The sequence below is a fragment of the Heliangelus exortis genome, chromosome 7 (assembly GCF_036169615.1).
Source record: "Heliangelus exortis chromosome 7, bHelExo1.hap1, whole genome shotgun sequence".
NCBI classification, from domain to species: Eukaryota; Metazoa; Chordata; class Aves; order Apodiformes; family Trochilidae; genus Heliangelus; species Heliangelus exortis.
In genome coordinates, this window is record NC_092428.1 from 25,009,161 (window position 1) to 25,024,918 (window position 15,758).

The 15,758-nt window shown below is 50.5% G+C and overlaps 1 protein-coding gene across 1 annotated transcript; it reads left to right on the plus strand.

Annotated features, from left to right (window-relative positions):
* Window positions 1-4,809: 4,809 nt before the first annotated feature.
* DUSP5 (dual specificity phosphatase 5) lies at window positions 4,810-15,152 on the plus strand. Its single transcript, XM_071749372.1, has 4 exons — window positions 4,810-5,344; window positions 9,604-9,746; window positions 11,166-11,385; window positions 13,492-15,152. The coding sequence occupies exons 1-4, from the start codon at window positions 4,951-4,953 to the stop codon at window positions 13,890-13,892; spliced, it is 1,158 nt and encodes a 385-aa protein (XP_071605473.1). The 5' UTR covers window positions 4,810-4,950; the 3' UTR covers window positions 13,893-15,152.
* The last annotated feature ends 606 nt before the right edge of the window (window positions 15,153-15,758 follow it).

Genomic DNA, 15,758 nt, shown 5'->3' on the forward strand with positions numbered 1-15,758 from the left:
GCTACTGGAACAGAAAGAAAAGTGGCTTCTGAAAGGAGACAGGGGGTTTGGTTTATTCCTCTTTCAGTCCTGACAGCAACTGTTGCCAGCAGCTTGCAGCAGTCAGTGGAGTCACGTAGGCATGAGTCAGGTAAAAATCAGGCATCAGTCTGAGATTCCTTCAGAATGGTGACCTTATAGCAGCCTTCCAATATATGAAGGGGGGCTAAAAGAAAGCTGGGGGTAGGGCTTTTTTCGTGTAGTGAGAGCACAAGAGGAAATGGCTCAACACCTGAAGAAGGGAGATTTAGGTTAGGCATTAGAAGAAATTCTTTAATTGAGGGAACAGGTTACACAGGGAAGTTTTGGCTGCCCTTTCCCTGGAAGTGTTGAAAGCCAGGTTGGATGGGGCCATGGGGAACCTGGTGGTGTCCCTGCCCATGCAGGGGGGTTGGAACTGGATGATCTTTAACTGCATTATCTTTGAGATCCCTTCCAACCCAAACCATTCTATGATTCTATGATTTCCTTCCAGCCTGATTTTCAATTGTCCTGAGCATAAGGAACTCCCATTCCAGACAATTCACCCTCTAGCTTAATTCTGTTTTAAAGCAACAGCTGGAACTATAAACCAGGTCTCAAATGGAGCCACAACAAATTGAAATGTGGTTGGTTGTGGCATGCATTTTTTTCTAATTCTTTGGGAATAGCCACTTATCATTATGCATTTGCTAGAGAATGTACATTTAAAGTGAAAACTGTGTGAAGTCTTATTTTATTGAAAATGATCATGAAGTTACTAGTCTTTTTATTAGTTCTAAGAGGAAAAAAATAATAAATTCCAGTTCAACATCAGATCCCAGCTATGGTGTGGTAAAGTGAAGGGGATGGTTGTCCTGCTGCAGAGTGTGTGTCTGATAGTGCTTTTCACCCTCTAAAATCAATGGGTTATTCTGTTGAGACCAATTCCATAACCAGGCTGTGTTAGTTCATGATCTGATCTGTTCTGTTAGATTTTGTGAAGAGTTAACTAAGCCATGACACTGCTGAGGCCTCAGCTTGGCAATCTCCTATTGCTACTTTTCAGCTGGCCTTGGCCCTGGGTATAAATTTGCCTGTCTTTCAGCTCTCCATTTACTGGCACAAACTTATCTCACTGCTTGTGCTGTAAGCATTTTGACATCAGCCTCTCCAAATTTAGAAACTGATGCTATGGAAAACTTAATAACATTAAAGAAATGCCAACCCATCTTCTCTGATGTCTTGTGCTATGCTTTGTTCATCTGAGGAATTTGTTGCATTTCACAACCACCCGGAGGATGCGGGCTCAGGATTGTGCCCTAGCAGGGATATGATGCATCTCAAGCCCCAGACTAGGACTCCACAACATTTAGGTTGCTCTCTCTGCCACCCTCCTGACTGCTCTCTGACCTGACCCTTGATCTGCCATCCCCTCAGCAGCCAGACCTCACTGGTTTTCTCTTCCCCTTCCCTTGATCTAACCGTGGTTTGGGGTTTAACTCTTCAGAGTGACGAGCACACCTGTAGCACCCAATACAGAGCTTCCCTTGTCTCAATTCAGGCACCTTGAGCCTTTAGAAACTTGACTGATCCAGTCTCTTTTGCTTCCAAAGAAATGCCATTCATTTATTAACCTAAGCCCATTTTTAAAGCTCCTTTTGAGTTCTGTCCTCTCCAAAAGGCAGAATTTTACTCTTGAACAAAAAAATCAATCAATGTCTTGCTGGATGCTGTGCCCTGTGAGCTTTTACCTGGGTTGGTGATCCAGCTGTGCCCCCCAGGAGCTGGGGCCACCCCTCCCCAGCTGCACCGCTGAAGTTTCCCTTTGCAGCACTGAGAAAAGGCAGAAACAAAGAGCCCGGAGGAGGTGGGGAGGGGAGAAGGGAAGAATGAGCTGGGTTAGGGGAAATAGAGCCTGGAAGAAAAGGAAAGGACCAGCTGATCTGAAAGCCCCGATAAAAGCCCGAGACAAAAGACGAAAGAGCCTGGGAGACCAGCAAGGGGAAGAGGGAGGAGGAGCAGAAAGATGGAAGAGAACCTCAGTGGGAATGATGTAAAGTGTTGCAGGGAGGAGGGGAGTTTCCTACCTAAAGCAGAGGGTGGCTTAAGTTACTAAATCACCTCAGTTTACAGGAATCTAGCTCCTTTATCCCTTCTGGCAGGGAGCAACTGAAAAACGAAGGAGCTGCTCCAGCGAGTAAAAGTATCCATGTCCACTCCAGAGCCCTGACAGCAGCACATCCGATTGCTCATCTGTTTCCAAGTACAACCGAGTAATTTTGCTGGTGGGCAGAGAAGTCAGGGACACACTGTGTCCAGTACCCTGCAGCGGAGGAAGCATTAGTGGTGCTGTTGTTAGCCTTGTTATTTTCTTCTAATAAAAAGGTGGTCATGACTCACTTCTTAAGAAACAAAAGCAGAGCTGTAATCTACTGAAAGGCAGTTGTTTGGATGCTCAGCATTAGGTGTGTAAAAGGAGGAAGGTCAGCTGCAGGTCAGGTCTGGTGATATACACCTTGCTGCCTGCACAGGCCTAACTTCAGCTACTCCCCAGAGATTTTATTTCCTGGGTTAGTACCATTTGTTCCCTCCTTCAGACCAACACTTCAGCCAGGACTGTGGGGAGGGGGGTGGAAATCTCTCTTTCCCACCCCTCCACATTTCACTTGGGTTTCCTGAGAGGAAATGATGCTCTGGTGTGACTGTGTGGGCCCCCTCCTTCCTCCCTAGAGGGAGGAGGGCACCAGCATCTGCCCGCAGCCCCTCTTCTGCACTGGAACCAGTTCTCCAGCTGGGCTGGAGATTTCTTTACTGGAACTTTCTTTACTGAGAGGGTGATCAAGCATTGGAATGGGCTGCCCTGGGAAGTGGTGGATTCTCCGTCCCTGGAGATATTTAAAAAGAGCCTGGATGTGGCACTCAGTGCCATGGGCTGGGAACTGCAGCGGGAGTGGATCAAGGGTTGGACTTGATCTCTGAGGTCCCTTCCAACCCAGACAATTCTATGACTCTATGGGGGCCAAGGCTTGAGGGAGTCAGGCTCCTTCTCAGGGAGGAAGAAACAACTGCTGAAGCTGGGCAGGGAGGCTGGAAAGGCAGATTTTGTTCAGGCAGTGCCAGAGGTTTCCTGTGTGAGCAGGAATAAGTCCCTGCATCCCTACCCGTGATGGATTCCTTGCCTTGGGAAAAATACAGAGAAGGAATCAGCCTGCCCATGGGGTGATGTGGAAGTTTTTGGCATGGCTGTGGCGATGTTTCTCGTGGTGGGGATTCACTTCTGGCAGGGGGTACACTGGCTCATGGGGATGTCTATCCCAGCAATGCCCATCTGCCTCCCAGAGTGGGTGCAGGGGGAGGGAAGGAGCTGGGTGGCTGTGACAGCAGTGTCCAGGTGAAGACAGCACCCACGCTAAGAGGCTCTGTGAACATCTGCCCCTACCCACAAGCTATTTCTATTTTTGTTCCAACTCATACCCTGGCTGACTCAGAGAAGGGGGGGCTGGGGGAGGTCAGGTTAGAAGGACTGAGCCAGAGGCTGCAGGGGGGATTGAAAGAGGAAGGGGTTCTTCAAAACTCGGAGCTGCTATTCTTTCAATCAGCGTGAACATTTTCCTCTCACAGCCTCTTTCATGCTTTTTGGTTTCAGCTGCAGGCAGTGTGAGGCAGGGATGGCACTTCCTGCCTGCTGCTGAGGTGAGCATACTTTCAGGGCACCATCAGAATAAATGACACCCTGCTCTTAGGGAGCTTCACTGTCATCTGTCCAGGCTGTAATGAGCACGGCTGGAGCTCATCCTTTTCCCTAACTTCTTCCAGGGATTTTCAGTTCCTTTTTTGGTCACTTCGCAAAAAGAAAAGGGCAAGAGCCATATTTATGAATTCCTGTGTGTCTTAGGAGTGTAATTTTTGGACACAGGCACAGCCTTAAGTCTGTATGGGTAAGTCTTGCAGGTCTTTGTGGCACAGTCTTGCAGCCTAGAAGGAAGTCCCACAAGGAAAGGGACGTAAGACCCCTGCAAATAGCCATGCTATCAATTTTACTGTTGCAGGTGGCCCTGCCTTTAATTCTGCAGAAGTGGCACATCTTGCTTTGTCCCAGGCTGCTACTCCTTGTTTCTTCTTTTGCTACCAGGTTGCAAACCTAGGGCCAGGTAACTACATCCTCTAAGATGTTGCCCAGGCCAGTCCACAGTTACACAGAGCTGTCTTGATGCAAACTGTGGCCCAGACAGGGAACCCAGCTCTTCACAAGAGCATCTGGCAGCAGGCAGGTCCGATCCCCTGAGCAGCAGCGCGCTTGGAGGCAGGTGCGGGCAGACCTGCCTGCACTCGGGCTCTGCTGGGGGTTGGGACGTACAGAGTGAGGGGGAATAAGGAGAACTGAAACCTTCTGATGTGAGAAACCTGCCTCAGCGTTGCCCTTCTTCCTTTCCCTCTTTTCCTCCCCCCCACCCCCCCAGACACGCTTCCCGGTTCTCCGCGGTGACCGGGACAGGGGAGCGGTGATGCTTCGATGAGCCTCAGGCCGATGACTGGAAAATTTTTGCGGCGTTTTTCAGCTTCCTCTGCCTCCGAGCCTGACTAACGCTGCCTGCGCGGCCGCAGACGCGTCCGCGGCCCGGGGAGGGATAGAGGGGGCACGGAGGGAGGGGATGCCCCGCCGGGGGCGGTACATCGGGCGGTACACCGGGCGGTACGGGGCGGGGGATGCCCAAGTTTGGGAGGCGGGCGCGTCACTCCCCTTATATGGGCAGTGTCGTCATGGCCCGGCCTCCCATTCATATAAATCCCCGCTGGCAGCGGTTGGGATTCCCTGACCGGGCTCGGTACGGCGCGGCGGTGCCTCCATCCCTCCCTCCCGTCCCGCCGCCGCTGCTCCCACACTAGCTCCGGGACACCCCAGTGAGCGTCCTCCTGCCCGGCTGCGGCGGGGCACGACCCGAAGCCGGCATGAAAGTCACGTCCCTCGACTGCCGGCAGCTGCGGAAGCTCCTGCGAAAGGAGCCTTCCCGCTGCCTGGTGCTGGACTGCCGGCCCTACCTCTCCTACTCGGCCTCCTGCCTCCGTGGCTCGCTCAACGTCAATCTGAACTCGGTGGTGATGCGGAGGGCCCGCGGTGGGGCCGTGCCCCTCCATTTCGTGGTGCCCGACGCCTCTGCCCGCGCCCGGCTGCTGGTGGGGGGCGAGGGGGCGGCGGGGACCGCCCGTCTGGCAGCCGTCGTAGTGCTGGACCAGGGCACCGGGCACTGGCAGAAGCTGAAGAGGGACAGCACGGCTCAGATCGTCCTCAACGCCCTGCTCTCCAGCCTGCCGGAGGCCGGGGCCAGGGTCTGCTTCCTGAAAGGTGAGAGGAGCAGAGGGTAAAGGAGGGGGGGGGGCAGGGGCTGGGAGCAGCGTCGCGGATCCACAAAGTCTTTTCCCCCGGTGTTCTCCTCCCCTCTCCTCCGCACAGCAGTTAACCTGCTTGTTGGTAGAGGGCAAGGAGGTAACGCCGGGATTTCGTTTCTTTTCCACCCACTGGAAGTAAATCCCGGATAGGCTCTGCGGGATGAGCCTCGATGCCTTTCCGCTCACCCCCGCCGCGTGTTTAAGAGGCTGATGAAAAGCAAAGAATATTAGGGAAGAAGGGTAAAAGTAGCAGATTAGCCAAGGGAGGGGGTGATCGGGCTGCGTGGGAGACAAAACCAGCCCCGCGGGAAGACGAGAGCCGAGGCCGCAGCTTCTCGCTCTCTGCCCAGTGACACGGAGGTGTCCGGGAGGTTGTTTTGGGCTCCCGAAACCCGGGAATCGGTGCCCGCTTCTCCACCCAGGACGAAGAGTTTTCTCTCTCCATCGGGCATATCGAAGCTGGCAGGGGAAACACCCGAAACTCCGGGCTTGTCGGGGGACATAAATACCTCCCCCTCTCACGTGTATTATAGACCTTTGATTGCGGTTCTTTGTTTCCTTGCCGTGTAACCCGGGGATAATAAAACGATAAAAATATACCAGCCCGCCCTTTTTCTGCCCGCTTATCCCTGCTTCCCCCACATTCCTCCTGCCAGCGCCTTTGTCCTTTTGCCCTCTCTGTTCCCTTAGTCCCCCTCTCTCTCCTCCGTCCCTGCCCTGGGAGCGGGGCAGCGCCCGCCTGCAGCATCGCACCCCCGGCTGCCAGGGACGAGGGGCTCCCAGTAGCGGGACGACTCCGCAGGAAGTGTTTAGGTTCATAAACAATCCCCCTTGCCCTCTTGTGAAGCCATGGGGAGGTTATAGATGAAGGAGAAAACCGAGCGATGCTTCTTGAATAAACTCTGCCCTTTTGTCCTCACCGGCCAGGATTAATTAGCTTTTTCTAAGCGTTTTATCACACTAGTTTTTGTCCTGATGTGTCCAGCTTGTTGCCTCTTATAGTAATCAGTGCCCAGAGGGCATCACCGCTGGGGTGGACTCACCTGTAGCCTGGGTATTGCCCAGTACCAAGGGAGGGAACAGTCTCCTAAGGCATTTTGACACCACCCTGGTTCTGTCTGGACACTCCTGGCCTGCTCTGGGGTCTGCCAGGTACCCCAAAAGCACCGATTCTGCTGCTGCAGGGCAGTGGTACTTGGCGTTGTGCTGAGCCAGGCAAATCATCAGGGACCCCATTAAACTGGAAATGAAGAAACGTGTCTAGGGTTACGCTGGGAAGTCTGTGGCAAACCAGGGGCTGAATTAAGCTCTGCTGACTCCGAGACTGCTCCTTTAGCCACAAGATCGTCCTTCCCTCCTCATGTACCAGCCCCATGCTTTGAAGTGGTGACTGTGGCTGTGGGCAGTGTATCTGGGGTGGGGTTTTGATGTAGGCTCTGATTTATACCTTGTGTGTGTTGCAAAGCGTCTGTCTTGAGAGTCTATTTCAGGATAAAAAGACCTCCCCCTTAGTGGATAGGAGGGTTTCCCCATTTTCACTCTGTTTTTCCTCTTTGCTTTGCTGGAAGTGCTCTGGGTTGCAGGATCAGGACTGCGAAGTCCACAGCTCCCTTTCAGATCCGGTGTGGCCCGAGGGGCCAGTGACTCAGTGGGCTGATTCACACAGGCCACAGACCCCCATGAAGCTGTTGTGGTCCAGGGGAAGATCTCTGGGACAGTGGGGATATAAATCATCCTCAAACACTGGGCACTTCTCAGAAGAAAGGGTCCCCTGGGGGTCTGTAGCACCGACCTTGCAAATAATGGGCTGTAAAACCACTAGGAAAAGCATCTCCTTAAGGTTCACCCCCTTGCATTCCTGTTCTCCCTGGCTGTGGGGGGAGCTGAAAGGAGGTGCTGAGTTCTCAAGGGCTTATCTTAGAAGTGACAGTGAGATTAGGTATGAGCACCCCCACCACCTCACCAAGCATCCATGGGATCTGGCCCCAGGCAGGGCAATTGCTTTCAGTGTTCCCTCACTTTCTGGCTTCTAGGGGTAGAGTGTGTCACATCTTTCACCTGTGTAGGTGCAGTTTCATTCTTGGTGAGCTCAGCACCAGCAGAGTAAGAGTGGTTGTGCAGGCGAGGTAGTAGTGGGGGGGGGGGGGGGGAAGACCTTGCAGGAAGATATAATAACAGATATCCCCTTGGGTGCTGACAACGATTTTACTATTTATTGATTAAAACCGAAGAGCAGCCCAGCTCCCTGTGATGAGCAATCTAGTATTTGCAGAAATGACCTCAGGGAAGCTAGGTTGTGTGGGGAGGGGGAAGAGAGGAGATTGCTGGAGGATGGGATGAGAAGATGACTCACTGTAAGAATGGCCTGCAAATATCCTGATCCCCAAGGCTTGTAATTAACCATTCACCAGCTGCATGCATTAGCTGCCCCAGAGACATGAGACACACATGTCTGTTCAAACACACGCTGATTTGGCTCAGGCAGATTTCTGTGCTCATTCAAGAGTAAAACCAACAATACCGGGGTGTAAATGGGATAATGGCTATTTATACAAACTGTACATCATTTTTCTATGCAATGGCAGTGGCTGGGGGGGCAGGGGATATATAATGTTGGCTATGCAAAAGCAGAGGATTTAAAAGTCCACTCCATGAAGGGTAGTTGGAGATCAGGAGAGCAGAGGAGTCGGGAGATCTGCTTTTGTTTGTTGATTTACCAGGCTGCAAGTTGTTAGGGATATCATTTTTATCAACCCAGTTGTTGTGGATATCATTTTATCACCACCCCCCCTCATGGTCTCCACCGTCACTTGGCTTCTTGATCCACTGCTGTGAGCTCTGGGGTGAGCTGGCTGAATGTGGCTGGGTGGGGAGTAGGAGGAAAGGTGCAGGTGCTGAGTGCCAGCTGACTGCAAAGTCGCTCTCTTGTCCTCCGTCATGGAAAACAGAATTTCATCACCTTCAGTGGGCTTTGAATGGTGCCGGCCACTTGCAATACAAGGACCCCATGGCGGGACTGAGTGGGCGACAGTAGCACGTCATGAATGTGAGCACACATCTGCTCAAACATTGCAAACAAATGAGACATCGGTATTACGGAGCTGAAATGTCAGAGGTAGCTGTACCGGGCAGCCCTGGCAGCGGGGTCCCTGCGGCTACTCAGATCTTCAGCCCTTCCTTTGTTTCGAAACACTTCCTTGCACAGGGGCACCTGCACCGGCTCCACTTATCGGGGTGAAACAGTCGCAGATGAATGAATCACATCAGAGGGTTTACTTTCCCAGCCTTGTCTACTTGAGGGTCACACTGAAGGATTATGGATCTAGCTGTCTGAGAGCTTTCTCCATTCATTTTCTGTCCAGAAAATCACAGGTGGCAGACACGTGGCACACTATTGACATTTGCAGGATGCGTATGCTACCTGATTTATTCACATTCGTTTTGGAGATTGTGTGCTCCTAGTCTGGAAACAGGCAACCTTTAGCCGGTACCAAACTTTGAGTAACAATGTAATAATAATAGGCTTAATTCCTTTTCATTAGCAGTGCACCGAATGATACAAATGCAGTATTTAACCATGCAGAATAGCTCATGTGGGGCTATTCAGCTGTCAAACGCTGTCACAGGATTTCATTAAGTTTTATAGCTGTTATTTAATAGATTGGTTTCAGTGTGACTGTCTTTGTTACCTCACTGTCTCATACATTGTGTTTAATGGCACCAGTTGCAAGCATCCCCCTCTTGTGCTCATACACATTCAAAACATGCAATTTTGATTTTTTTACGTTGTCACAAAGAGTATATGGGAGTGACTGACTTTAAGAGGATGACTCCTGAGTACCAGAAATCTCTGCCTCAAACTCTGGAAATAGTGCTCACATAAAACTCCCTCCTGGGAAGGAGTTTAGTCCCTGCTGTACCGGAGTTAATGGTTGCTAGACTCAACAGAATTACAGTCGCTAACAGTTTTAATCTGGATCCACGGGCTTTTTGCGAGTTAATAATTGTCAGCGGTATCAGAGGTTTGTCTTCCGGTGCCTAAAGCGTTTTAACCAAACCTGCGTCCCCAGAGGAGGGCTATCCCTCCCTCATTAACCCCCCAGGGACCGTCGCTCTGCAGTGCCATCCTCCTGCATTGCAAGCGCAGGAGCTTTAATTAAACGAAAGCGCAAGCATTCATGTCTTTGGTTTTTTTGTTTTGTTTTTTTTCCTTAGGGGGATATGAAACATTTAACTCGCAATATCCTGAGTGCTGCGTGGATGGAAAACTCATTTCCCCGGAGAGGACTGAGGCGGAGAGAAACCTCACCAGCCACTGTGAGAAGCAGAGTGCCAACCACAAACCCGCTTACGATCAGGTGTGTGTCACGGCTGTCGCGGGTCACCTTCCCCTCGGGTCCTCCCCCCCCCTCCTGTCACCAGGCTTTGTTGCAGCCCGGCTGGGTGCCGGGGGCCCTTGTGCTGGTGTGGGCTGTCAATAAATGGTCTCAGTCCAGCTTGGCAGCTTGTTTGCTGAACACGAATCCCTGTGTGTTCTGCTGGTCAGCATTGCCTCCACCTGGCTTCAAAATTAGGCAACTGAAAGAGGGAAAACATCCTCTCTAGCCCCTAAATTGCCGTTGGGACCTGTCTATCACACGGCCAGGCAGCACCGGCTGTGAGCAGCTCCCACCTCCCCAGGAGACAGAAAGTGAGCAGGGGAGAGGCTGCCAGGGGGGCAGATAAAGGATCAACCTTTGCTGGTACCTCCTCTGAGACTCTAGGAGGGGCCTGGGGCTGGTGGAGGGGGCTGCTTGGGGCTGCTTCTGAGAAGAGACAGCAGCTCCTGAGAGCTGCCTTTGGGCAAGGAAGTGGGGTTTTCACCGGGGAAGTCACCATGCACCCGCCCTGCCTGGGGAATACAACCCGAGGTGTCAGCCTGCGGTCGGGGTGCACGTTTCCGGGCACGGGGGGAGACCCCGAGTGATTCCCCTGTGCCCCCCTGGGGCCACCTCACCTCACCCCTCTCTGGTGGGTCCCAGCTGTCCCCAGTGCGTGGGACCCATTGAGCAGGCAGCTCGGTGGGGTGGAAATCTGGTTTCTCACAGCCAGGGGCTGGCAGCAGCTCTTGAGCATCATGGAAAGTTACCTGTGATCTCCGGAACCCCTGTGTCAGGTGGTGGCTTTCTTCGTTTGCAGTTTCGTCACTCCTTTTGTGTAAGAAGGAAACGAAATGTCATCCTGTGGTGGGTGCTGTGCCCCAGAGAGGCATGGGGGGGGCTGAGGCTTCCTCCCTCTGAGCGCTGCTGGACTGTTGTGGATGGGGAGTCTCTGATATTTTTTTTTTTTTATTTTATTTTATTTTCCCTTTGCTTCACCTTTGGAGGTGTGAATGGAAAGGCTGAGCCAGAGCAGCCTTTTGCTTCCCCCCTGCTTGGACACAGCTCCCCACTCACTTCATCCATGTTTCAGTGTAGCCTCTGAGGGAATGTCCCTCACATATGAAAACATTTTGGGGGTGTCCCAAGGGGCAGCACTTTAAAGAAAGCCGGAAACATCCTGCACACAAGTGGGCTGGATCTGACTTGGTAGCTCACAGATGTGGACAAGAAAATTAAAACCTTTCCTGCGTGGGTTTGCCACCACAGTGATTCACTGGCCGGCAGCACTGGGGTTCAAAACCACCAGTGAGGGAGAGAGAGGGCACCCACGCAGACACCTTTGCCTTTCTCTTGTGAGTATTAACACTCAAATTCCCTTGAAAAAAAAATTATATGTTCCTCCTCTTTCTCTTCCAGGGTGGTCCAGTGGAAATCCTGCCTTTTCTCTACCTTGGTAGTGCCTACCACGCTTCCAAGTGTGAGTTTCTCGCCAACCTGCACATCACAGCCCTGCTCAACGTCTCCAGGAAAAGCTCAGAGTCCTTCACAGACCAGTATTGCTACAAATGGATCCCAGTGGAGGACAGCCACACAGCTGACATCAGCTCACACTTTCAGGAAGCCATTGACTTCATCGGTAGGTCCAAATAAACAAAACTCCAGATCTTCATATGTTTCAAATTCCTTTATTTTGATGGGAGGTACACATTATTTTCTGTATGTTCCCAGAGGATAGAAGAAAAGGTTAAGTTCACTCCATTCCCATCTGTCCTGACAGAGGGATTTTGTTAAGGAAGGAAGGGGGACATTTAGGGCAAAGCCTCTGTCCCTCTCTCTGTCTCACCAGGCTCGCAGGCCAAGGAAGGAAAATGCCTCCTCTTGACTGCTGTCAGGCAGTTGAGTTGAATGACCTGGGTGGTTTTATTTCCTTTTAAAGCAAGCGTAGGTGTAACTTCAGCGTGACAGGAAGGAGAGAAGCATGGTTGAACAACACCAAAGTCTATTGATTTCAGTAAAGGAAAACCCCATACTGGTTCCTGGAACTCGCATTCCAGAGCCTGTAAAAGCCAGGTGTCACTTTAATACTTTGTTGTGCTGGGATATCTTAAAGCCTGGTCCTAGAAATCCAGCATCTCCCCATATGACAGAGCTGATTCTATTTCTCCTTTTGATCATGTTGGTATTTCACCCTTTAACTAAGTTCCCTGTGCAAAAAAAAAAATTAAGAGGCCTTCAGAAAACTTATGGCCATCCCATCCCAAATCTTCCTGCTCTAGGCAGGGTAAGTGAGCAGCACACTGGCCATGCCAGGTAGTGCAAAGAAGAGGCTCCTGAGAGGCACAGGGTGGTTCTGCTGGGGTGGAGTAGCCCCGGCCAGGGTGGAGATGGTGTTGAAATCACTGCTGTTGCTCTTCAGGAACATTTTGTAGAGAAAAAGAGTAAAGTTTACAGACTTGCTGGACTCATTGCTCAGCTGAGTTTGAGTCCTTCAACAGTGGAGGCAAAATTACAAAAACCTGATCTGAAAGAGCCCTCTGAGCCCTTCCTGACAAGAGACTGATCCCACCATTCAGGGAAATGCTCGGGGCACTCTTCTGTCCCATCCGCAACTTCTTCTGAGTTGTTGAGTCACTTGGAAATTTCTCAGCTTTTGAGAATTACTTCAGTTTTTACTTTCTTTTAAAAGTGTGCATGTGGTTTAGATGCTGGGGATGACTCAAATCCACGTCTTCCTGATTTTGTGAAGTAGTTAAATATAACTGGTTGTGGTGACACCAGTCCCCCCCCCGGCAGAGAATCGAAGACGGGCAAATGATAACTTTCTCAGCTCTACATTGTTTCAGTGCTATGCATTGAGCAGTTCTCCATAAATTGGAGCTTAAACATATTGCTCTAGGCAACATAGCAGAGAACACCTATTTTTGAGTTGAATTTTTGTGTGGAAAGAGCTTATTTTAAGCACATTCTTTTTAATCTAATAACAATCATTGCGTTGTGTGAGTAACCACAGTGGCTCCTGTTGTGTAAAATGGGTGCTTTGCATAAGCCTTTTATATCCTGACTTAAGGCCAAGCATCCTTTAACCAGGCTGTAATTAGCAACTGCCTACCAGCCCTTGTGTGCCTTGTGGTGAGGCCCAGGGAGTGAGCTCAGCCTCTCCACCCAAGGGTGCCCACCAAGGGCTCAGCTCCTGGTACCACTGTTTGCTGTGAACCAGCCAAGCAGGGAATTAGGCATGGAATTTAGAGAAAAGTCCTGTTTTTCTAACATTGCTGATGAGAGGAAGGGAACACTGGAATTCTTTGAAAGATCTAATGATGGGAGGGCTGGCTGGGCTGGGCTTTCATCAGCCCTTTGAGCTGCAGGTAGAAAAATGCCAGTGCAGCAAACATGAGCATTGCCCAGATATCTGATCTCTGTCTCACAGTGCTCTGCAAAGTGAGTTGTTCCAACAGATAGACACATGGGAAGGAGACAGGGAAGGACTCCCCTTTAAAAAAATGCAGAAAGAACCAAAGGAGGACCCACAGAGCCTGAAATCAAGTGTCATCTGCAGCTCAGCTCCACCTCAGGATGAGTTTTGTCCCCCTTCTCTTTTAATCTCCATGCACTCTTAGAAACCAAGAGCAGAGCAAGCCTCTTGCTGGTTGTCTGTGCTCTTCCTCCAGTACCAAACACGTTACAAGTGTCCTCTCCATCCCCAACCACAGCTGATGTCTGCAATGACTTATTTTTCCCCCAGATTATGTCAGACGAGCAGGGGGCAAGATCCTGGTGCACTGTGAGGCCGGGATTTCCCGCTCCCCTACCATCTGCATGGCCTATCTCATGAAGACGAAGAAGCTCCGCCTGGAGGAAGCCTTTGATTACATCAAGCAGCGCCGGAGCCTGATCTCCCCAAACTTTGGTTTCATGGGCCAGCTGCTGCAATACGAGTCGGAGATCTTGTCTTCCACTCCCAGCCCACCTGTCACCTCGTGCAAAAGAGAAGCTGCATCTTTCTTCGCAGAGGAACTGACGCTAGGCAAGAACTTTGAAGGGTCGTGTTTTGCCTTTCCTACCTCAGTGCTGAGTTCTGTGCCCATCCACTCTCCTGTCCACCAGCTGAAACTCAGCCCCATGACGGCATCTTCATCCTGCTGAACACCCTGGGGAGACAGGAGCTGGCGTGGTCTTCTGATCCAGGCTGTGACTCCAACAAGAACATTTCATGAATGTGCAATAGAGAAACCTCATCAACTTAGTCTGAGTCAGAGTGGTTCTCATGGGTCATACTTTCCTGTATGCTGTGACTGCAAGATCCAAGTGCTCTAAGTGTGTCAGGTTTTCTGAACTTGTCCTTTTTTTAAAGAAAAAGAAAGTACTTTTTTTTTTTTTTTTTTTTTTTTTTTTTTTTTTTTTTTTTTTAAGATTTTTATCCACAGAGTGTGCACCCACTACTGTATTTTCAGATTCCTGGGGAGCAATGAGAAGTCCATTTAGTATATTCTCAAGCCCCATCTCCTTCCCTCCTTATTTTTGAAACGACCCTTGTTTAAAGTTTCAAGCAATAAACAGCAGCAGCAGGGGGGAAGCAAGCAGACAGAGCAGCTCTTCCTTTGCCATGGCAGAGGTGCTGGGAGTGAATATTCCTTAAGCTTTTTCTCCAGCTTCCCTTCTGTCCAAGGGTCCCCCCTCTCTTGTGTCATGTTTCAGGGGGCAAAGGGTGGTGGGAGGGGAGCTCCTTTCCCAGGACACTGTTGCACAACCAGGTGAAAACCCCCTCTCCTGTTTTAGCCTCTGAAGTGTCAGGTATTGACCACAGCAGTTACTGGATACCAAACCAGCTGGGGGACCCATCCAGGTGTGGCATTTCCTGTACATCTCCATTTGCCTTTGTACTGGATGTGCTTTTAACTAAAGCAGGGGACTTAACCTAAGCTATCAGGTACCCTGCTGAGCTATTATCCTCCCATCTGTTATTTCAGAGCAGCCCTAGAATACTTGAAGCCTCACTCGAGTTATTTCCCACAAATGACACTGCTGGATTTTAAAAAAAAGCCCTGACAAGCTCAGCTCCAAGCCACCTCTTCCTGCACCCCTCCTAAGTGTTTCTTATGTGTATTGTGTGTGGTCAAGTGGTCTTACTCAGTGTTACGTGGCTTGCTTAGCCTCTGTGGTCACATTCTAGCCAGCCTTCCTCTGTGAAAACTGGTCACATTTGTTTGTTTGCAGTGAGTTCAAAATGAGCAACTGTCTGTTGACCTTTTTAATTTTTTTTTTTATATATGTAATATGTATGGGAAATGGCAATAATTTCCGGAAGATCTCGTGAATGTGAAAGAACCTGCAGTGGTTTTTATGGAGTGTAAAAAAAAAACTTTAAAATGCCAGGAAAATAAAAGCAGTTTGTTGTACTTGGAATGGGTTGCAGAAGTGCTTCGGAGAGCTTGGCGGCAGGGGAGGTCATCTGAGAAAAATACCATGGCCCAAAAGTGGTCTGAGGAGAAGTACCTCTGGGTTTTGCACTGAAAACCTCCAAGGTGCACCTCTATGGAGAGGAGAAGGTGAGGGGAGGGATTGTTGTAAACAGAATGACATGAGTCACAGTGGTGTCACTTCCCAGCAGCTGGGCAGGAGCTTCTGTTTTGATTCACACGGGTTTGATCTAAGATTTGCCATCTTGCTGAGGATGAAAATCTGAAGCAGGCACACGCCATGGGCTCTGAGAAACCCGAGCCTGGGAAACAGCAGCCAAGGAGGTGAAGTAGGTGATCTATAAGAGCAGACCAATTAATTTTCTGCAGGGTCTTATTATTCCTCTTGAGGAAGTCTGGGAGGTGCTCTCTGCCTCTCAGTCCCTGCAAGAACCCAAGCAGACAGGCTGCTAGGCTTGGGGCTACAGCCTGAGGACAGAAACTACAACACTGACAGCAGCAAAGCAGCCAACAGCTCTCATTAAACCAGCATGAAACCCCTGACTGGGAAAATGACCAGCTTCATATCTCAGGGATTGGGAAGCTGAAACCC